Source organism: Coccidioides posadasii, chromosome 4, assembly GCF_018416015.2.
Source record: "Coccidioides posadasii str. Silveira chromosome 4, complete sequence".
Classification (NCBI taxonomy): Eukaryota; Fungi; Ascomycota; class Eurotiomycetes; order Onygenales; family Onygenaceae; genus Coccidioides; species Coccidioides posadasii.
This window is the reverse complement of record NC_089410.1, coordinates 2,062,648-2,082,863: the sequence shown is the minus strand read 5'-3', so window position 1 is coordinate 2,082,863 and position 20,216 is coordinate 2,062,648. Positions and strand designations below refer to the sequence as shown.

Below are 20,216 nucleotides of genomic sequence, written 5' to 3'. Positions count from 1 at the left end.
ATAAGTTAGAGGGATCTGAAATGAGGAGACTTGTGGAAAAGAGAGCCTACAGATTCACAGAATTACTGCTGAGAATGAAAGACGGTATACGCCGTAGAGCAGGTATGTATTTGGGTGCAGAGCGCGGAAAATCTTGCTTCCGGCGACCGAAGCACTCGGCCTCCTGAACCAACCAACAAAAGTGTACCGTGGCATCGAGCTGCAACAAGCTATAGACGTTCACGCAATTCCCCCTTCGAGGACGCTATCTTCATCCAAGATGGGTTCTACGGATGTGGGCCTCCGGTGCCTTTTTCGCAGATTACTGCTCCTTTGCATCTTCATCTCCGTTTCTAATGCCTTGAGATTCGACCTTATTGCCAACACACATAGCGGGAAGCACGAGCGATGTGTACGCAACTTCGTCAATCGGGACCAGCTTGTCGTTGTGACGGCCATTGTTAGCGGGCAGAAGGGGGATGGACAGGTTGTGAATATGCATGTATGTTGGGGATTTCCTTGCTTTCTTTCCTTTTCCCCTTTCCCCTGTCTTTGATCTGTTTACCCTGGTGTCCCCGAGTTCTCTGAAAAGGAACTAAGCTAATGCTTTCGCCTATGGATGCGCAGATTAAAGATTCCGTGGGGAATGAGTACGGTCGTCCGAAAGATGTAGTGGGCGAAACTAGACAGGCTTTCACGGCCTCCGCCGACGCCTCTTTCGATGTGTGCTTTTCGAATATCCTCGTTGGCCGATGTGCGTTTCATCCCCTCGTTCCCCTTCTTACATCGATCTTCTCTCCGTTTATTGGATGAATTTTCTAACAATTTTGTCGCGAGTAGCATCCGGAGCTCTTCCCCACCGCAGTGTTGAGCTAGATATCGATATTGGCGCTGATGCCCGGGACTGGGACGCCATCAAGGTCCAAGAGAAGCTGAAACCCGTCGAAGCCGACCTGCGCCGTATCGAAGCCATGGTTGGCGAGGTTGTTACGGAGATGGATTATATGCGTCTGCGGGAGCAGAAGCTGAGAGACACAAATGAGAGTACGAATGAGCGCGTCAAATGGTTCGCGTTTGGAACAATGGGTATGTTGCTGGGGTTGGGCGCTTGGCAGGTCGTCTATTTGAGAGCGTACTTTAGGTGAGTCCCCCTACGTTTCTGCAGTTCTCCATGTTTGTTTCCTGTCTTCAAGGAGGAGGGACAAGGACGGGTTAGCAGCTGGTGATGTGGAGGAGCCATGGGCTGACGCTACTGGCAAAATAGATCGAAGCACCTTATCTGAGTTCGTCGATTTGCTCTTTTGCTTTTGGTGTTTATACCCTTTACCAGCAATGGGAATACATATAAAAGGTTTACACTCTGGCGAGAGGGGGATGGTTTCCTGAACATGTTTCTTTGTCTTTGCGTCTCATGGCTACGGTAACAGGCGATGAAATTCATGGTTGTGCTCCCGTATGTTGGAATACATATTAATATAACGATGATATGCCTTGACATAAACTTCTTTTCTCCCAAATCTGGACGTTTTTGCATGTATTCAGACCCAAGGAAAGATGAGTATCATGTTTAGAACATGGTCCTGTGGGATTAAACTTAGTAAATATACTCCACTATGCTCTCGAGCCATTTAGCCGCCCGGTTGAGGTTTATGCTTCAACTAACTTCTATGTACGAAGTATTTGGTTTAAAGAGCACCTCGTATACGCTGTTATCAAATGGTGTGCCGGCGGAAAAGGCCGAAGTGCTTAGTGCAAACATACCAAACAACGAAAGCGTCCAATGGCGTAACCGGCCTTGATGCGCAGAAAGAGCCGGCAATGAATGCATCTTTGACCTCTCCCTGCTTGGAAAATCAAGAAGTTCAGTGAAAGATAAGCCTGCCAAAATGAATAGCTCTCGAAGTATCTGTCGTTATTTAGGACATTTCACCTCGTCTCGGTTTGGGCGGAGTATCTCCCCTCGACAACCCAGCGGATTCGAGCTGTTCACATTACCACCTCGGTGCTTATCAACGAGCAATGCTTGGTTAAATAACAATGGATCGTCACAGCCAGTCTCCTCCTCGTCATCAGGAGGACAAGGGCGAAGCGGCACACCGAGAAGGCATGAACTGGAGTTGGGTGAGATGGAAGGGATCACATTCAAAGTTGAGCCGTTGAGGAGAACGGGAGAGGACGTGGCAACGATGAGAGCGCGGCTATTATGTTTGTCATCCCACCTGTTGATTTCCCCGATGTGCGGAGCTGCATCGCTGACTCTCACCGCGGGAATAAAAAACAAAAGATCAATCCCGCAAACGTGGAACCCTTGAATCAGATCTACTCCTATCAACCTTTGCCGCCACAAACCTTTCCACCATGTCCAAGTCCCAATTGGAAGAGTATGATCGCTTCCTCGATGAAAATGACTGGGATATATACTACTGGGCTACGCAAGAACCTCCCGCGCCCGGCACCGAGCCTGAAGCCGATGCAAAGCCAAAGGATGCTGTCACCGACACCTGGAAGAACGGAGCTGCGAAGAGTGGGGAGTGGGCACAGACGGTGGGTGCGTTCAAGCCGGCCTACAGACCGGTGCCGGAGAGGTGGGCGGAAAGTGAAATTCTGAAGTTGCTGAGAGAGCACGTCAAGGATAAGAGTGCGCTGGGGGAGAAGAGCGGTGACAAGGCCACTGGGGGGGGCCTGGGAAGGATGCCCAACATTGAGGTTTTCAACTCGTAGGGCTGGATATGGAGGTTGTCTCAATGTATGTACTATAATTACCCCATTGCATGATCGGTGTCCCAGGCATAAAGTACTCCGTATATAGATTTGAGAAAAATTGTATATTAAAGCTGTACCATGAAGATGCCTCGCGCTTATAATATGTAGGTCATCTGAAAAAGTGGTGATATATAAGTATATATGGGGACGCGCGATGTACATCCCTGCAGCTTCGACCAGAACAAGTTAACGGGTCGTTCCCTCGAAAGCGGTGACAGAAGGGGCGAGCTCCCCGGGAGCGCAAACTTGGCTCACAGCTGCTCCCACACACGCCGGAACTCCGCCGTCGCGACTGTGCTGGTGCCGCTGGTGCCGCTGGACGTTGCGGTGGTCGAAAAAGCTCCCGCTGCAGGGCGGACGGGGAAGGTCTCGCTTAGTTCCCAACTAGGCCTAGCGCGCACAACGACCCCCCGACCCAGCAAATCAGCGTGCGCTTAGGGCTTCTGTGTGCGTCTTTGCTCCCTCGACAATTTGCGAGCAACCGACAGCGCTTCATAAAAACCAACCCCCATTGCTCGCCCACCCTCGCACTCCCTCCCGCCCACCGTCGAGGTTTCTTTAAGACTCTCTCAGGCTTCGAGCACAGGTCTGCATAGCAATCATGGCTGAGCAGTTGGTTCTCCGTGGTACCCTTGAGGGCCACAACGGCTGGGTTACCGCCCTGGCGACTTCAATGGAGAAGTAAGATGAAAAACGCATCTGTCCTTGCGGATCTGGCAATTGGGATCATGTACACGCAAACGAGAACCAATGGGATGCTGACAGTCTCTCGATTTTAGCCCTAATATGCTCCTCTCCGCCAGTCGCGACAAGACTTTGATCATCTGGAACTTGACCCGTGACGAGACCGCATATGGATACCCAAAGCGAAGCCTCCACGGCCACTCTCACATCGTCTCTGACTGCGTATGTTTCTTTTTGCCTGGAAAATGACTGCTTGCTGCAAACTTCGGCTTGGAAATAATCGTTCGTGCATGGCTAATTGGTTACACGTTGTTCCGTCGCATAGGTCATCTCCTCCGATGGTGCTTATGCTCTCTCCAGCTCCTGGGACAAGACTCTTCGTCTGTGGGAGCTCTCCACCGGCAACACCACCCGCACCTTCGTCGGCCACACCAACGATGTCCTCTCCGTCTCTTTCTCTGCCGACAACCGCCAGATCGTTTCCGGATCTCGTGACCGAACGATCAAGCTCTGGAACACCCTCGGAGACTGCAAGTACACCATTACCGACAAGGGCCACACCGAATGGGTTTCCTGCGTCCGCTTCAGCCCCAACCCTCAGAACCCCGTCATCGTCAGTGCTGGCTGGGATAAGCTCGTGAAGGTACGCTTGATCTTGTGTTCAGATATCGCTTTTGTTCTACGAAAACCCTCCCAAAGGATGTTTTGCAACCTTAAAAGTATTTGCTACTTCAGAGCCCCGTTGGGCCATGAGACAATCATCACCAATTGCCCTGATGGAAATCACGTTAACATTCAATGTGTTCTGCGCATACATCTTTTCTTTTTATCGGCATTTCTTGCTAATTTGTAACACCAGGTCTGGGAACTCTCCACCTGCCGCATCCAGACCGACCACATCGGTCACACTGGTTACATCAACACCGTCACCATCTCCCCCGACGGCTCCCTCTGCGCCTCCGGCGGCAAGGACGGAATCACCATGCTCTGGGATCTTAACGAATCCAAACACCTCTACTCCCTCCAGGCCGGAGATGAGATCCACGCCCTTGTCTTCTCTCCCAACCGGTACTGGCTCTGCGCTGCTACCTCCAGCTGCATCACTATCTTCGACTTGGAGAAGAAGAGCAAGGTCGATGAGCTTAAGCTCGACTTGGTCGAGGGTGGCAAGAAGAGCGGCGAGCCTGAGCCAATCTCCTTGGCCTGGTCCGCGGATGGCCAGACTCTCTTTGCTGGTTACACTGATAACAAGATTCGCGCTTGGGGTGTGATGTCGCGGGCATAGAAACCGAACTAGGTGTATCCTAGAAAATTGTTAAATCAGTAAACAAGTAATGGGCTGGGATGGACGAGCGATGAGCAATGACTTTTTTCCTCGAAATTACAAAAGAAACCAACGGTTGGAGTTTGGGAACGATAAAAGAATGGAAACTTTTGAAGAGTGAAGATTCCGTTCTTTCGTTGGTCCCCTTTTCCAAATGTCGGATATAAAAGGGCGTCCTGGTCCAACGAGGGTAGGAAGAGTAATTAGCCATGGATACGGGGGTTGGTGTGTCTCCCAATTTACTGGCTTCCTTTCTATTTGTCCTCTACTTTTTCCTTGTTGTGCACTTGTTGGTAGATATACGGAGTAAATCCCGTTATGTTCAACTAGGCTCCTTTTTTCCCAAGCTGTCCTTGGTCCAATATCATTTCGTAGACTGCTCCGTGTAGAGTGTGCCGACCCAGTTACCAACCGGAAGGCCTCCCTTATCACAAGATCCCACAGTTGTACCTATAATGTACATACAATACATGTTTTATATTCCCCAAAACATATCACAGAAAAAGCATGCCGAACTACCTTATCATCTATGCTGCTCTCACGCCTGCTTTTTTAGCCTTTCCAGCCCTTCATTTGCTCTGCTCACGCCTTCAGGGAATTGGATTTTCTTCGCTATCTCCCGAGCCTCTCCATAGTACTTCTTTGCCTCGCTAAAATGGCCCTGCATTTCCGCGATCTCTCCTAGATTGTAGGTCGCAGTCAGACAGCCTTGATCGCATTCTTCAGTACGCACTGGCGGTTGAATCTTGTCCGCCACATCGAGAGCTTTCTTGGCCCATTCCGAGGCCGCGTTGAGCAATTGGTCACGCGATACGGGAGGCATATGGGTCCCCGATGTGGTTTCCGCAGGAGGCGGGGTTGGATTCTGGGCCTGTTCCGCCATCTGGCTTGAGATATTGTTCAGTAAAACGACCTGGGCGCATGTGCTCGGTCGATCCTGCTGGTCTTCTTTGATCAGGGAGAGGGACTGCATGTACAAAGCCGTCGAGAGGTCGCTCCGACCTCTTTCAGCGTAGAAGTCTGCGAGTTCGTTGAATGCAAATGCTACCTCAGTGAGGTTGAGGTAATAGTCGCCGTCTCCTTGGGAAACGGGGAGGTTCATTTCCCGGCGGTGCTGAAGCTCGGCGCGGCTTAGGTCAACGGCCGAGAGGAGTGCCTTTTCGGCTTTGTCTGTCTCTCGCACATAATCACTTGAGTAGAGTTCTGCAATCTTGACCCCGACTCCGGCGGCTCTTTTCATGACGAAACCACGCCGTCGCTCCTCCTCTGCCTCCTTTTCCTGTTCTGCCTTCCGCTCCTCTCCCGTGCCAGTGGGGTCGTCTATCCGGTCTCCATCCCTTGCCCGTTCTCTGTTCCTGATCATCTGCTTTCTCCTCCCGTTCTGCACCCATTCAAGACAGTCCTTCTGCGTCTTCTCTAGTACTTCAATGGCTGGCTTCATCATCCCCGCTTTCTCCAACATATGAGGAATCTGCAACCTAATCCCCAACACTTCCTCCGAAAATGGGTGCATGCCCAGCTGATCCGCAGCAATCAATGCCTGCTTATACCAATGTAGGGCGCGAACGGGATTTAGTTCGAATTCGGTGTAATATATGGCTTTGCGTAAGCTGTCACCCACGGGTTTGGGGAAACGCGAGAATTGAGGCTCTACGCGAGTGATGTGGTCGTATAAGAGGTATATGAGGCCGCTTGTCATGCTAACCGCAAAAAGAAGGGTTGCGGTCATACCAATGGGGCGTTCGCGCCAAACATGTTTCCTGGCTTCGTTGAAGTTGTCCCGGAAGCGGGAGAAGAGGGTATAAGGTCGAGATTGGGTTGGATGAAGATATCGGGGAGAGAATTGAGGTCGAGACATGGCATTAGGTCGGTAGGACAGGGGGTTCCCTTGCGTTCGGCTGCTGAAGAATCGGGATGGGATGATGGCGGGAGTTGGGCCAGGCGGCGGGGAGGCGCCAATGCGCCGGAGGGTTTGGTTGAGCATTTGTAGACTTCAAATATATTATGACGGCATAGCAGAATTGAGGTTATTAATAAAGTCTAGCAAGCCATAATACTTCAGATAAAGGGGTTGGTTGCACTTGAAAAAGATGGCTGTTCCGTATGGAACTGGGAGTCGGAGAGAGCCTCTGAAACTTTCGACGCTTTTGATCAAGCTCCGATGACGTCTTGGCAGAGGGAAGTTAAACCGGACTTCGGACAAAATGGCATGGATCAGTACGGAGTACAGGGTTACTGACGCACGCGGTTTGTTGTCGGAAATGCTATCACATTTTACTTGAAGCCGTTCGATAAGACTGGTTGTTTATCTACGAGACGGGACATTTTCATATCGCGACGATGTGTGGTCGATATGCGTTGGGCGTTGTATGCAATACCGTTGATTCTACATGGGTCTTCCCCGAACCTTTTCGTGAATGAATGATATCTGACTGTATCTAGCGCCTCGCCTTCATTAGACACCAACTGCAACGTCAAGGCCAGCAAGTGGATGAAGTTCCAGATGACGACGACGTGAGAGAAACTTACAACTTCGCTCCTGGGTACTATGGTGCCGTCTACCGCGCTGATACCCCTGACCAGGGGGGATATAATCCTGCTGAGGCATACGACGGAGGACATCATGCCGCAGAGCATAAGATGCCGGAAGATGAGGGCAAGGCACAGCTGACTAGTGGAGGAATCGAAGACGAACGTGTCAAGTATAAGCTTCAGAGTATGAAATGGGGTCTTGTTCCATTCTGGACGAAACGGTCACCAAATTATGGCTCGTTGATGAAAACTATCAATTGTCGAGACGACTCTCTGGCTGAGAATAAGGGGATGTGGACGTCCATGAAAAAGCGGAAGCGCTGTGTAGTTGTTTGTCAGGGGTTCTATGAATGGCTAAAAAAGGGTAAGGAAAAGATTCCACATTTCATTCGCCGGAAAGATGGCGATCTGATGTGCTTTGCCGGATTATGGGACTGCGTCAAGTATGACGGTATGTATAGCGGCCGCCGGGAGCTTAAGATTTCCTAAAAAAGAATTTTTATTAACACTATATCCAGATTCCGATGAAAAACTCTACACTTTTACAATAATCACGACTTCTTCAAATGCCTACCTGAGCTTTATACATGACCGCATGCCTGTTATCCTGGAACCGGGAAGCCCAGAAATGGCCGCATGGCTTGATCCCCATCGGACCACTTGGACTAAAGAACTGCAGTCCATGCTGAAACCCTACCAAGGGGAGCTGGAAGCATACCCGGTGAACAGAGATGTAGGGAAAGTGGGAAACAACTCTCCCGACTTTATTATCCCGATCAATAGCCAAGAGAACAAGAAGAATATTGCCAACTTCTTCGCGAACACACAAAAGAAGGCAAAGGCTGAGGGACCGTCATCACAGCCCGGCAAGGTAGTGAATGAAATCGAGCAGCTAGAGAAGGATTTAAAATTTAAATCAGACCTCGAACCTGAATCACAGGAAATATCTAAGGACAAGGGACCTATGACCGAATCTGCGGGGACCAAGCGCGGATATCCGGTCGACGAAGCGGCAGACGTTAAGCCAGCCAAAATTCCTAGGACGGGAGACACCTCCAAGTTGCCAACCAAGCGTGCAGCTTCAATATCACCGGTGAAGGCTACCATTCCAGGAAGGAAAACGCGCAGTGCTACAAGCAACGGTTCAGCCGCTGGCAGCGGCAAAACGGCCGATGCGAAGCGAGCTGCGCGTGGAAGTCAGCGGATCACAAGTTTCTTCAAGAAGTGATTTGCCAATTACGGCGGATAGAAGAGCTAACGCTGCGCTACATCCTCGAATCTCCCCGTGTTCCCCCGGGCGTATCCTCCTAACCAGCGCCTCTCTCTCGCCGAAGCATCCGTGCCCATCGAATTGAGTCCTCGGCTGTGCCTGGCGGAATGACGTCAGCCTGACTCAGCCCTTACCTAAGCCCGCTCTCCCGCGATTGCGCTCCGTTCTTCGGCTCAGCTTCACCGCCGCGCCGGCTGCTTCCCCGCATCGCCAACGCCTGCGCAGCGATCACGACGGATGGCGCCCCGGCCAATTGGTGATGTTTGCGCGCTTATGGCCGTTTAGGCTTGAAACTCTCGGTTTTCCGGACTTGCCGGATTTTCATCCCGACTCCGGCTAACTACCCCAGATCGACACGGCAGAACCCTACCTTAATAGCCTTGGACGTAGTTCTCCCGGCGGATATATAACTTGAATGCTTGTCTACCTAATCTGAGCTTCATTTTGGCGTGTCTTATTGCATTGGCTTGCGTGTTTCCTACTGCATTATTATCGGATTGAGACTAGCTACGCTCGAGTCACTGAGCCGGTCGCGCCGGTCGACATCGACCTTCATCCACCCCGTTTTCTCTTCCTCTACTCCCGTTTACAAGCAAACTTCGTTCCTTTTCATCATGTTGTTATCTTTTCTTTTTAACCCGTATGTTCTTGCGGGGATTTTCATCTTTGTGTTTTATATTGTGCCCTATCTACGGCTTTCGTATCTGCGTGATATCCCTTCGCCATTCGCTGCCGGGTTCTCCAACCTCTGGCTTTTATATCAATGTCGAAGGGGAAAGAGATATCAGGCTGTGCATGACGCTCATAAGAAATATGGAAAACTCGTGAGAATTCAGCCAGACCATGTCTCCGTCGCCGACGCCGATGCCATCCAGACCATCTATGGTCATGGAAATGGTTTCCTGAAATCGTAAGTGTAATCGAAACTGTACATAAGCTTTGTTTATTATCGCACCTACTTTCCAATTGAGCGAATCTCTGCTCGTTCCATTTCATCCCATGTGCTAAATTCTGCCTGCGTAGTGAGTACTACGATGCTTTCGTGTCCATCCGTCGCGGGCTCTTTAATACTCGCAGTCGGGCCGAACATACTCGAAAACGGAAGACTGTTTCCCACACCTTCAGTGCCAAATCAGTAGGCCAGTTTGAGCAGTATATCCATGCCAACCTGCAGCTTTTCTTCCAGCAATGGACCAATATTTCTGAGGTGCAGCGAAACCCAAAATCCGGATATGCATCGATTGACGCTCTGAATTGGTTTAATTATCTTGCCTTTGATATCATTGGCGACCTAGCATTCGGTGCCCCATTTGGCATGCTTTCAAAAGGGAGAGACGTGGCGGAGATGAGAAAATCGCCGGATTCCCCGGCTTCGTACGTTCCTGCCATTCAAGTTCTCAACCGGCGCGGAGAGGTTTCAGCAACTTTGGGATGTTTCCCCGCTCTGAAACCGTTTGCGAAGTATCTCCCAGATAAGTTCTTCCGGGATGGGTTGGAAGCAGTGGAGCACCTGGCTGGTATTGCGGTAGCACGTGTGTCCGAACGTCTTCGCCCGGAGGTGATGGCGAAAAATACTCGAGTTGATCTTCTATCTCGCCTGATGGAGGGCCGTGATGAGACTGGTGCAAAACTCGGCCGTGAAGAACTCACTGCCGAAGCATTGACACAACTCATTGCAGGTTCAGATACGACTTCTAACACCTCTTGCGCCATGCTCTATTGGGTCTTGAGAACTCCGGGTGTCATTGAGAAGTTGCAAGAAGCCTTGGACGAGGCAGTTCCGGCCCACGTCAACGTCCCATCGTTCTCTATGGTCAGAGACATTCCTTAGTATGTGGCTATCATATCATCTGTTCATTCTATTAAACCAAACATCTAACCACCGTTGTTAGCTTACAATGGGTTATTTGGGAAACGATGCGCATCCACAGCACTTCGTCTCTCGGTCTTCCTCGCGAAATCCCACCAAATTCGCCGCCGGTCACAATCGAAGGCCATGTTTTCCACCCAGGAACTATCCTCTCAGTTCCCGCTTATACCATCCACCACTCACCAGAGATCTGGGGACCCGATGTGGAAGAATTCGTCCCAACTCGGTGGGATCCCGCTCGACTAACCCCACGACAGAAGGCGGCATTTATTCCCTTCAGCTATGGTCCACGCGCCTGCGTTGGAAGAAACGTTGCGGAGATGGAGCTCCATTGTATTGCAGCAACGGTCTTCAAAAATTTTGAGTTCCGGTTGGAGCAGGATGGTCCCATGGAGACCTCCGAGGGTTTCCTGAGGAAGCCCCTTGGGCTGATGGTCGGCATTAGGAGGCGACAGCCAAACTTGAACTAACAGTCAAGGCTGTAACATCGAATATATGATTATTCTCCATGAGAAAAAAAAAAGCGTCTATATGGGCAGTTCATAAGGTGGGATCGACCAAAAGGAGGCATGCCGGGAGCTATGCCATATTGAAGGATGAATTTCTGTGCTATCGATGGTGGACTTCTGAACTTGTTTCGGGATGGCTATATGGCCAGCACATGTGAATTGTGTACCTAAGGAATAAGTTGGGGGTTGTATTTAGGAAGAGTTTCTCAGGTCTTTTTCGTACGAGCTTTGTCTTCTATCTCAACATCATCACACTTTCTACCGCCGACTTTCAGAGCTTATATTACAAACTGCAAAGGCAAAAATGAAAAAGCAGAATCAGCCATCAGTGTGCTTCCTTATCCACTTCAGAACCCATTCGACCAACATTCCCAAATCCTCGCAGGTCTCGAGTACTCTCGCAATTTGTGACCGTAGTTTCCTCTTTTCATCTTCGCATTTTTCATTGGATGTGTAATCGGTAGCATTACTAGGCAATATGCCAGAGGTGTGTGATATATTAATCTCTCCATTGAGACCGATGTCTGCACCAATCATGACCTGCCGGGAGGCGATTCGCGTCAACAGCGGAGCTGAGTCTGAGCTCCTCATCTGATTATCCTCGTTGATGTTGAAAACAAGCAGTACTGTAGGTGGGAGAGACATTGGTGTTCTAAGCGAGATATCGACGCGGACTTCGTTTGCAGGAGGTGTAGAAATCGCTGTTGGGGGCGGCTTGAAGCCGTTATTTCTTCCGCTTCTCAGCAGCGAATTAAGTCTGCATTCCGTAGGGTTGACATTGCTGATGAAGTATCCATTCGGTCTGGATTCTTGGAAGAGTTGAGGAACTGACTTTTCTCCTGGTGTTCTCTGGGTGTCGCTCCTGGAGGCCGTTTGGGAATCAGAGAAAATTCGTCGTAAAAGACTGGAAATAAATGCATATTGTCGCAGGATCTTTTCATTAATTAGCATGGTTTAATACAGATTTGAAAGCGGGGAACGGCTAGGCTACTCACAGGAAGCACATCGGCTAATTGACGCGGATGCGAAAAGGGTATATCACGAATTGTGCGACCCGGTACCTGTTCAAAAGTATTGAACGTATAAGTATGTTGCTGTTTGACCGGTTTTCCATCCGCGCCGAATGTAGATATCTCTCTTTTTTGCATAACCTGTCTCCCCTCGAATTCAATAAAATTAGAATCACCTTGTGAAGGAACCACAAGGCTGTCGTAGGTAGTAGTCTTGGATTCCTGCATCATATTCGCCCCTATGGCTCGATAAATCTCGACAGCAGCAAATATGGGCATGTCAACTGGCGGCTCAAGCCGTGCGACGAAGCGTATATTGGGCGCCGTTGAGGATAATATGGTCGGTTCGAGAGCCACAGAATCCGGATTGTTGCTCAGAGGAGATACTAGTGTAGGCGGGGGTTCCGTCCAATTAATCATTCTAATCTCAAGTTCGTTGTCGCCGCCATCCTCATTTCTAATCTCTGTAAAGACGTCTGCTGAGACCCATTCTTTCGACACGCGAAGAGACGGGTATCCGGTTTCACATTCGATAGCGGCACTGTAGAAATTAGCTTTGTCGGGAACCTCTTCGTCATCCTGTGCTGGCAGGTCGGTGTCCATCGCATTACTCGGCGGGACTTGTTTGGCCTCAAACATGCGCCTTTGATCAACCCAATACCTAAGCATCAATCCAACGTGCTTTCCTCCATGCATAGATGGTTTTCCAATCCATCCTTTGCATATATGATCCAAGTGGCTTTGCCGCGTTCCATGTTTCTTCTCTTCGTCCCAAATCCTTCTCAAGCATTCATAAATCCCTTCGACAGCCTCAAAACAATTGATTTCTCTGCTCAACTGGTCCAATCTCGCTAGCCGCCGCAAATTTTCATGGAACTCTGCCATGGACTTCCAATGTCCACCTTCCTGTTCTCCAGGACCCTGCATCAAATTCCTCTTCAACACTTCCGACGCCTCAACTCTCCTTTCCCCTTCCGGCGCGTCAGGAGTCGCATATCTCAAGGTAACATTCTTAACAATCTCCTGACCGGGTTCAAACTCGACTTCCAAATCGAGAGAATTTCCCGCTATGCTGAGATCGTTATCTTGCCACATACACTCCAGGCCTTCCAGTTTACCCAACCTCTCAATGCCCTCGCGACACACGCCTCGACCGGCAACACGCGTCCGAAGTAGCTGCAAAACCTCGTCTATACGTTTCCTTTTCTCGTCCTCGATATCCTTTGGGCCGGTTATACCCAGTGACGGAATCGCCATGGAGTGCAAGTCGCCCTCATTGATGCCTTGGCCACCAAGGGCGTCATTGGCCGCCGGAGACGGCGTAATTCCACCCAGCCCAAGCGCTAAAAGAGCTGATGGAGAGCTGAACACGGCCACATCTTCTATTGCGGCCGACGTGATGGGGAGAGGCGTGGGATACTGGTGTGACGACGTGCTGGGGTAGTTCTGATGCCCCTGGCCTGAAGCGGAGGGCGTCTTCATGGAAGGAGACTTGTGTGATAGAGGGCGGCCCATGGGTACGGCTGACGGGTGAGGAGAAGATGTGAACTGGGTGGGAGTGGCGCCCAGATTGCTCTTTGAAAACGGCGTTGCCATCGTGGGAAAGAGTAAAGGATATAGCCCCGACTTCTTCAAAAAAGTGGATTTACCTCAGACAAAAAGAAGTAGCTACCATAAAATTTCCGGTGATAAAGGTATCCAAGGAAAGGCTCTCAGCACAGGCAGCTAGGGCGCGAGCTGAGAGCATGGGAGCATGTATTAGTATGTATTTATATCCGTCCAATGCTCAAAGTCAACCGTGCTCTGAGCCCTTCAGAAGCTCATTCCAAGAAATCAATCACAACGCCATTGAATGTATCAGACTCTTTGAATTGCACAAATTACACTTTTGTTTGCAAATCAGGACTATTATTGTAAGTAGTGTTGACTCTTTTGAGGTATGAGCTGATGAAGACTGATGATGTTCGTCGGACTGCTTGCCGCTTTTGCAGGGATTTAGTGCCGCTTTTAGTTAGTTAGTCACTTAACCAGTTGTAGCCAACTCAGCCAGTTAACTAGTTACCTCCTGGATGCACTTATAGTACAGAGTACTCTGGAAAAAAATATGCTAGACTATCACAACCAACATGAATTCAAAGTTTCATAGATCCTTATTCATATCCAAATTGGTGTATTTACAGGAAGCCAATAGCTCTGTTAGATATGTTCTTTGGAGCTTGGAAAATAACAATATTTTCAGTCGAAAAGAGAAGACAAAATATGTGCAGGATCCATCTAGCTGTACAAAACTAACTCGGGTGTCCAGCACACGACCACACACTCTCAGGAACCATTCTATCTCGCGTAATGTGTATTTCCAAAATCATTGACTTGCGAGAGATTGAAGATTTAAGCCATTTACTGACCGTTGCCGTTGTAGGTAAGCTTGTTGGTGGTGCCGGCGCCTGGGTTGTTGATGACCTCGAGACCAAGCTCCTTGATACGGTCACAGGCGGCGCTGGCGGTGATGTTCTCAAGGGCGATGAGGTAAGCGCCCATACCGGCAATGTGAGGAGCAGCCATGGAGGTTCCGGACAAGGTCTGGGTGCCACCGCCGGGTGCGAGGGAAAGGATCTCCTCTCCAGGGGCGTAGATGTCAACTGCATTACGGATTAGAGCTATAAATTAATAAAGGCTTGAACTATTAGATGCGTACCGACGGATCCAAAGTTGGAGAATGAGGCCTTCTGGTCGTTGATGTTAGAGGCGGCGACTGTGCAGACGGTTGGCTCGGAGGCCGGGGAGCTGTTCTCGGCATCTTCCTGTAGGCAAATCAGCGCAAATTCCCAAGTAACTAGACTGCATCACTGCGATCTCAGCTCCTTTGACAACTTACGTTGTCGTTTCCGGCGGCGACAGCAACATGGAGACCAGCCTGGACGGCGTTGGCGACAGCCATGTTGGTGGTGTCACTTCTGGCTCCACCCAAGCTCAAGTTGATGACGGCTCTCTCGGCAACATTGTTTTCCATCGCATGGTTGACGGACCAGTCGATACCGGCGATGACTCCGCTGTTGGAGCCAGATCCCCGTGCATCGAGCACCTTAACAGCGATGATTCTCACTTTCTTGGCAACGCCGTATGTCAGCGAGCCAATAGTACCACCGACGTGGGTACCGTGACCATTGCCATCAGTATCATCATCATCAACATGGTTGGAGCCCCAGACAGCACGGCCTTCGAAGTCAGGGTGCTCAATATCGACACCGGTGTCGATGTCATAGGCCCAAACGCCATCACCAGCAGTATCATCATAGACATAGTCCATGTTTCCAGGCTCCTGGTGGGAGACACGGCCGAGACCCCAGGTTGGTGCGTCTGGCTGTTCGACAAGCTCGGTGAGTCTGACAACGTGGTCATGCTCGATAAATGCGACCTAATGTCGTTTAGTATTAAAGAGTCAAGGTTGCGTTCGGAAAGGTGTAGCATACATCGGGGCTCTGGGAAATATCCTTGATAGTATCCCTATCGAAAACGCCGCTGTAACCCTTCATCCGCATGAAATCATAGGTCTTCTTGATGCCGTGGTTCAACAGCGCCCGTCTTGTCAAGTTGGTGTGGTGCATGTCGGAAACCCAGGCGCGGTGGCTGCCAAAGGCCTCGCCGGAGACGCCGTCCTTCATCACGACAATGTACTGGTTGGGGATGACGTCGTCGGGGCGGCTGGGAGAGAGGATTTTTGCAGCATTGGCAGCAGATGCTGCTGCGAGGGAGAGGGAAAGAGTCTTGATGAAACCCATGATGAGAGCTGACACGAGATAGACGATTCCAGCAATGTTGGTTGATGCAATGGGTGAAGATGAAAGTAGGGCACTTCGCAGGCTTTTATAAATTCACGATACAGCTTCATCATATCATTTAAGTGAGGGATTCACCGTATCTAGCGCGGTTATTTCTGCAGCATCCACTAGCAAAGTAACCTTGCACTGGGAATAGACACCGTGGGGGGCCGTACTTGGGGAAATCATATTCGGGTATTCATGGACGCAGCATTCCAGCGCCGCAGGCCAACAATAAGCTGTAGGCACTAAGCAGCGATTTCGAAGGGTTCATCATTGACGGTTTGAGTAATAAAAGTCGCCGATGAGGTGAAACCTTGCTCAAGGATCAAACGGATGAGGGCCCAGGTCCCAATGGCTGAACAGAATAATGAGCAAGGGATCCAATTGCATGTTCCAGAGGTGGAGACAGGAGTGGTCGGCCAAGATTAATTCTTCAGATTCCGATGATCTGTGCATGAGAGAGATACAGCCGAATCCGCCATACTCGGCGACAGCACTGAGTTCAGAGACAAAGTTCATCTCCGGCCTCAGTAGATGATAAGGTAACCTTGAATTCAGGATAAGTACTCCGTAAAGATAACAAACAATAAAAGGGCAATCCCACGCTTCCAGAGCAGGAGTCACTACGATAGCACAAGTTAACACCGGAGGTGGTCTTAAAATGCCGAAGACGGGAAAAGTACAAACAAAGAGGGACATAAATCGCCGCCTAGGGGGACTCGGCTTGATCGAAGGGCATGACCGGCAGCCAGAAACCCTTGTCCACCGACTCTGTATCAATTCCTTCGGTAACATGATTGTCGATGCGATCGACAGCCAGAACAAGCGGAGAACATCAGTTTGGCAGCGGGAGCACATGTGCACTCCAGGATAGTGAGAAGGCTCCTAAGCCTTCTATGCTCCAAGAGTAGTCAGGCCGCCTCCGAAGTTCCTCAAAATTTGTAAGATCTACTCAGAATTTCCTTGAAAGATCAGTGGGCAGAACAAAGCAAAGGTGTGGGGTAATTTGACAAAGCAAGGGTAGGACGACGCTCAACGAGTCATGAGACCCTTGGGAGGCATATACACATGTAAGAGGTTCTCGGGAATTAATCTCCCGAATTTCCCGTCTAAAGGGCGGTTATTCCGTACTCCGTAGAGGGGAAAGAAATATGCGCAAGATACGGGCAGTAGCGATGACTAAGGATGCGATCTATGCCTTCAGCCAAGCGACTCAACATCTTGATAGAACCATCGATGGGCTCGAGTCAAAGATGACAGGGTATGTAGGACAAAAGCCCATGCGGCTTAGACACTATGCATATGGGGGATCCTTAAGGCCCAGAAATCCAAGCATATTACTCCGCATCCCCTGCTAGAAATGCCATGGAGCGGCAAAACATCAAACATTAGCCCCCTAACAGATGAGTGGTATACTTCGATAGACTGAAACGGCGGTCCATCGCGTCATGAAAGGCTGGCTGAATTGACAGAAACTGCACCGCGTTCCCGACTGCCAGATGCACTCTTCTTCAAGAGCATTGCGAGATGGGAATCTGATGGAACAGCGTGACACAAGGGTGGCTAAAACCACGGCGAGTGCATGTAGCTATCCAGAGAGCGGGGATAGCGAAGGATGCTCGACGCGCGTGTCAGCCCGACGAAGAGCAAGGATGTGAGTAGTAAAACGACCAACGGCAGCGCCGTCTCCAACAGGAAACAGGTCGGCGTACGTCAGTGCTCAGAAGGTTGCAGGATAAACAGATAAACAGCCGATGGAGGCCGTGAGAGCGCTGCCTGGAATCCCTGGGCCGTCGAGCGAAGGAAAGGTTCGAGGACGTCTGGAGAACGCAATCGGCGAAGAGGGCCATCCCGTTTGACGCCGATCAACGTCGTGATGGGCAGGTTCAAAAGGGCTGATCGATTGCTGGTCGACGGTCGATGAAACAGCAACAGAAAGGATGTTGGATTAAGCTTCGGACGCTAACGTCTCAATACGCCGAGTTACCCGGCCGGAAGGCCATTCTATTGGCCACGCGTAAATTAGCACCGGGGTTGCAGCATACTATTGGACAGATTTGTTACCACGTCCCAGTCGTGACAAGCGCCGACGATCACAGCGCCGTGCTTTGCTTGGGGGAAACGCGCCGACGATCCAGCTCCACTTCAGTCTCCTCCAGCACAACCAACCTGGGGGATGGTCAGGAACTCCATGCGCACCGGCATTTCATTCGCAGTCCGTCCTCGACGCCTCATGGAGATCAGGCCCTGTGGTGGGAACACACGTCATGTCCAAGCCCAACACGCGAGTCGCTCATCCCACCTGACGGAACCCTATTTCCTAAGCGACGGCGGAGCTATCAACCCCAAGCTAATATGATTATGGGGTACGGAGTACGGAGCAGACAGGCCAAAGCCAACGAAGTCCCACGTGAAAACGAAACGAATCATCTACAATAGCCGCATGCATCGATCGAAGCCCAAAATTTTCTAGAAGAAATTACCCCAGGGGCAAGGGCGGGCGGAGCGACGATCAACCCGGTGCACAATGCAACCCATCGAACCATCCTCGTAATCGGCCGACATGGAAGGAACAGAGTGCCTTGCCGGTAATAACTCGCCTTCTGTGTCTCTCATGGCTTTAAGAAGAGGACCTTGGTTGCAAATACGTATTCTCCGTGCTTCCCCAGGCGCTCCAGTTCCTCCGGGATATGCAGCTTCGCTCCTGGGGCTAGGATTGACCGACGGCACATGAAAAAAGTTGGGAGCAACCTAATTTTGATGTCTTCACTTGAGAGGAGGCCTCTGCAAGGCGCAGAGAACTTACAGATTACCGGTATTGAGAGGTTTGTTCAGAGGCCTCCCCATCTATTCATATGTCCGTACCCTCTGCAAAGATGTCGTGCTGCGTTAAATCTGGGTACGTACGGAGAGGTCGCTGCTTCTACCCATTTCTTGGGTCCTTTATCGACATTGATTATTTTCTCGAACCGCGCAAAATACAGATACCGAGTGATACGCCCGTCTCAAGCCTAACTCAATCGTCAGATTTGAACGATTCCGACTTCCCACACACACGCACATGTGCCAACCGAGAAAATCAGGTTCAACATCGTATAACGGCATCCACATCTTGTGGCTCGGCATCCCGTGGACATCTTCATTTCAAGTTGGAAACACCGAGCGTCTCTTCCATTGTGCGCAAATGCTATTGGGTCCTCCCTTCTAAAAGGGGGAAACCCTGAGTTTCTTGATGCTCTGTGATTGCTACTCTCATGCAACAACTCACAGGAGATTTAACGATCACACCACTTGCCATATATCGGGAAACAATATACCTGCGAGTTGTTTATTGAGCTCCCCCCGTGTTTGAATACCCTTCAAAGACAAGGGTCTTTCCCTGGTTTTGTTCGAATTAATACACCGCAATAGTACGTCAAATAACGTCGCTCCATTCGACGACGATTTTGAGATCGTGCCAATCACAGTACACTCAGATTATCCTTTTGCTCGGGTGATGCTATAAAAAACGAGCATGGATGCTCCAGAGGATTAATTTCTTTCGTTAATCGCGGTCTCAAATGCGTATCTGATGTTTTGCATTTAACAAAGTTAGATAGCGACAGAAATCATGTCCGAAGCCCTATTCGAGGTAAGCCTAGTGACATAGGAATTGGATAACCTAGACCTAGGAAAATTTCCGTTAATAGATTTACGGGAATGGATCTACCCGATTTCTATATCCCAGATATCCGCATCAGATCTACATCGATGTACGGAGTAGATTCATCCTAGGTTCTACTCCTCCCGGGCTGACTTCACTTATTCTTCACTTTTTATCTTTCATATCCACTGATATTCAAGTTGATGTGAGCAGCAAGAACTTATTTTTAAAGAGCGATTTTTACCTTTTCCTACAATTCTGCTTCACTGAGACTTTCTTAGCTGTTCAGCATCAGGAGGCTTCCGTGTCTAGGATTCCCTTCTTGAATATGCTAATGCGAGGACATAATCTCATTGAGTTCCTGAATATCACTGACCACAGCTAAGATCAGGAAAGCAGAAAAGCAAACAGGAGATCGATCCTTCTGTGTTGTTTGGGCTCCTATTTGTGCTCAAATCATAATTCGCGCAATCATGGCTCATATGACGGTCATCGTACGCATGCAGCAACGCCATGAAGGCCGGGACTTACGTTCGATGCAAGCACATATATAGCCTTGATTTGTCAAAACGGCTCGGGGACTTCTCAGCGTTTTGGGGGTTCGCGAGTTCAGAATAGATCTTGTGACATACGCTACCGTGTATAAAGATTTGGCACAGGGGCCCAGACTTGTGGCGGAAAGGTAATCAGCTAAAATGAACTTGTTGTGAGGTATTCGCCCAGAAAGCATATTTCAAGATGAATCGTTACTGAAATCAAACCCGTTGGATTAGGTTTTCTATGGTCCACCACCCGAAAGCGTCCTAATCTT

At 49.9% G+C, this 20,216-nt stretch overlaps 9 protein-coding genes across 9 annotated transcripts; 6 read left to right on the top strand and 3 right to left on the bottom strand.

The window, feature by feature from the left end:
• The first annotated feature begins 220 nt into the window (after positions 1–220).
• ERV25 (vesicle coat component) lies at positions 221–1,491 on the top strand. The gene is made up of 4 exons (XM_003067038.2): positions 221–481; positions 607–733; positions 820–1,120; positions 1,244–1,491. The coding sequence occupies exons 1-4, from the start codon at positions 260–262 to the stop codon at positions 1,260–1,262; spliced, it is 669 nt and encodes a 222-aa protein (XP_003067084.1). The 5' UTR covers positions 221–259; the 3' UTR covers positions 1,263–1,491.
• Positions 1,492–1,829: 338 nt separating this feature from the next.
• EMI5 (succinate dehydrogenase assembly factor 2) lies at positions 1,830–2,782 on the top strand. The gene is made up of 2 exons (XM_003067037.2): positions 1,830–2,184; positions 2,264–2,782. The coding sequence occupies exons 1-2, from the start codon at positions 1,866–1,868 to the stop codon at positions 2,698–2,700; spliced, it is 756 nt and encodes a 251-aa protein (XP_003067083.1). The 5' UTR covers positions 1,830–1,865; the 3' UTR covers positions 2,701–2,782.
• A 427-nt stretch (positions 2,783–3,209) lies between these two features.
• Positions 3,210–5,104, top strand: CPC2 (40S ribosomal protein RACK1). The gene is made up of 4 exons (XM_003067036.2): positions 3,210–3,423; positions 3,522–3,648; positions 3,752–4,069; positions 4,286–5,104. The coding sequence occupies exons 1-4, from the start codon at positions 3,344–3,346 to the stop codon at positions 4,709–4,711; spliced, it is 951 nt and encodes a 316-aa protein (XP_003067082.1). The 5' UTR covers positions 3,210–3,343; the 3' UTR covers positions 4,712–5,104.
• A 116-nt stretch (positions 5,105–5,220) lies between these two features.
• On the bottom strand, positions 5,221–6,734 carry D8B26_007514 (uncharacterized protein; the record flags this gene model as incomplete). The annotated part of the gene is made up of 1 exon (XM_003067035.2): positions 5,221–6,734. The coding sequence occupies one exon, from the start codon at positions 6,732–6,734 to the stop codon at positions 5,289–5,291; it is 1,446 nt and encodes a 481-aa protein (XP_003067081.2). The 3' UTR covers positions 5,221–5,288.
• Positions 6,735–6,970: 236 nt separating this feature from the next.
• On the top strand, positions 6,971–9,422 carry D8B26_007513 (uncharacterized protein). Its single transcript, XM_003067034.2, has 3 exons — positions 6,971–7,117; positions 7,193–7,733; positions 7,801–9,422. The coding sequence occupies exons 1-3, from the start codon at positions 7,091–7,093 to the stop codon at positions 8,508–8,510; spliced, it is 1,278 nt and encodes a 425-aa protein (XP_003067080.2). The 5' UTR covers positions 6,971–7,090; the 3' UTR covers positions 8,511–9,422.
• D8B26_007512 (uncharacterized protein) lies at positions 9,167–10,892 on the top strand (the record flags this gene model as incomplete). The annotated part of the gene is made up of 3 exons (XM_003067033.2): positions 9,167–9,462; positions 9,576–10,382; positions 10,445–10,892. 3 exons carry the CDS (start codon positions 9,167–9,169, stop codon positions 10,890–10,892), a joined length of 1,551 nt encoding a protein of 516 aa, XP_003067079.1.
• Positions 10,893–10,949: 57 nt separating this feature from the next.
• On the bottom strand, positions 10,950–13,537 carry D8B26_007511 (uncharacterized protein; the record flags this gene model as incomplete). The annotated part of the gene is made up of 2 exons (XM_003067032.2): positions 10,950–11,864; positions 11,927–13,537. 2 exons carry the CDS (start codon positions 13,535–13,537, stop codon positions 11,250–11,252), a joined length of 2,226 nt encoding a protein of 741 aa, XP_003067078.2. The 3' UTR covers positions 10,950–11,249.
• A 667-nt stretch (positions 13,538–14,204) lies between these two features.
• Positions 14,205–15,720, bottom strand: SUB5_2 (Secreted subtilisin-like serine protease sub5; the record flags this gene model as incomplete). The annotated part of the gene is made up of 4 exons (XM_003067031.2): positions 14,205–14,580; positions 14,637–14,742; positions 14,817–15,356; positions 15,412–15,720. The coding sequence occupies 4 exons, from the start codon at positions 15,718–15,720 to the stop codon at positions 14,339–14,341; spliced, it is 1,197 nt and encodes a 398-aa protein (XP_003067077.1). The 3' UTR covers positions 14,205–14,338.
• A 2,897-nt stretch (positions 15,721–18,617) lies between these two features.
• Positions 18,618–18,986, top strand: D8B26_007509 (uncharacterized protein; the record flags this gene model as incomplete). Its single annotated transcript, XM_066125558.1, has 1 exon — positions 18,618–18,986. One exon carries the CDS (start codon positions 18,618–18,620, stop codon positions 18,984–18,986), a length of 369 nt encoding a protein of 122 aa, XP_065981642.1.
• Positions 18,987–20,216: the final 1,230 nt, after the last annotated feature.

Excerpts from the sequence above, each read along its gene's own strand:
- ERV25 (XM_003067038.2), top strand. The coding sequence starts at position 260 with ATGGGTTCTACGGATGTGGGCCTCCGGTGCCTTTTTCGCAGATTACTG. Across the intron at positions 482-606 it reads GACAGGTTGTGAATATGCAT|ATTAAAGATTCCGTGGGGAA; the intron begins GTATGTTGGGGA and ends ATGGATGCGCAG. Across the intron at positions 734-819 it reads GAATATCCTCGTTGGCCGAT|CATCCGGAGCTCTTCCCCAC; the intron begins GTGCGTTTCATC and ends TGTCGCGAGTAG.
- EMI5 (XM_003067037.2), top strand. The coding sequence starts at position 1,866 with ATGAATAGCTCTCGAAGTATCTGTCGTTATTTAGGACATTTCACCTCG. Across the intron at positions 2,185-2,263 it reads GATGAGAGCGCGGCTATTAT|ATCAATCCCGCAAACGTGGA; the intron begins GTTTGTCATCCC and ends AAAAAACAAAAG.
- CPC2 (XM_003067036.2), top strand. The coding sequence starts at position 3,344 with ATGGCTGAGCAGTTGGTTCTCCGTGGTACCCTTGAGGGCCACAACGGC. Across the intron at positions 3,649-3,751 it reads CTCACATCGTCTCTGACTGC|GTCATCTCCTCCGATGGTGC; the intron begins GTATGTTTCTTT and ends TCCGTCGCATAG. Across the intron at positions 4,070-4,285 it reads GCTGGGATAAGCTCGTGAAG|GTCTGGGAACTCTCCACCTG; the intron begins GTACGCTTGATC and ends TTGTAACACCAG.
- D8B26_007513 (XM_003067034.2), top strand. The coding sequence starts at position 7,091 with ATGTGTGGTCGATATGCGTTGGGCGTT. Across the intron at positions 7,118-7,192 it reads GTCGATATGCGTTGGGCGTT|CGCCTCGCCTTCATTAGACA; the intron begins GTATGCAATACC and ends GACTGTATCTAG. Across the intron at positions 7,734-7,800 it reads GGACTGCGTCAAGTATGACG|ATTCCGATGAAAAACTCTAC; the intron begins GTATGTATAGCG and ends CACTATATCCAG.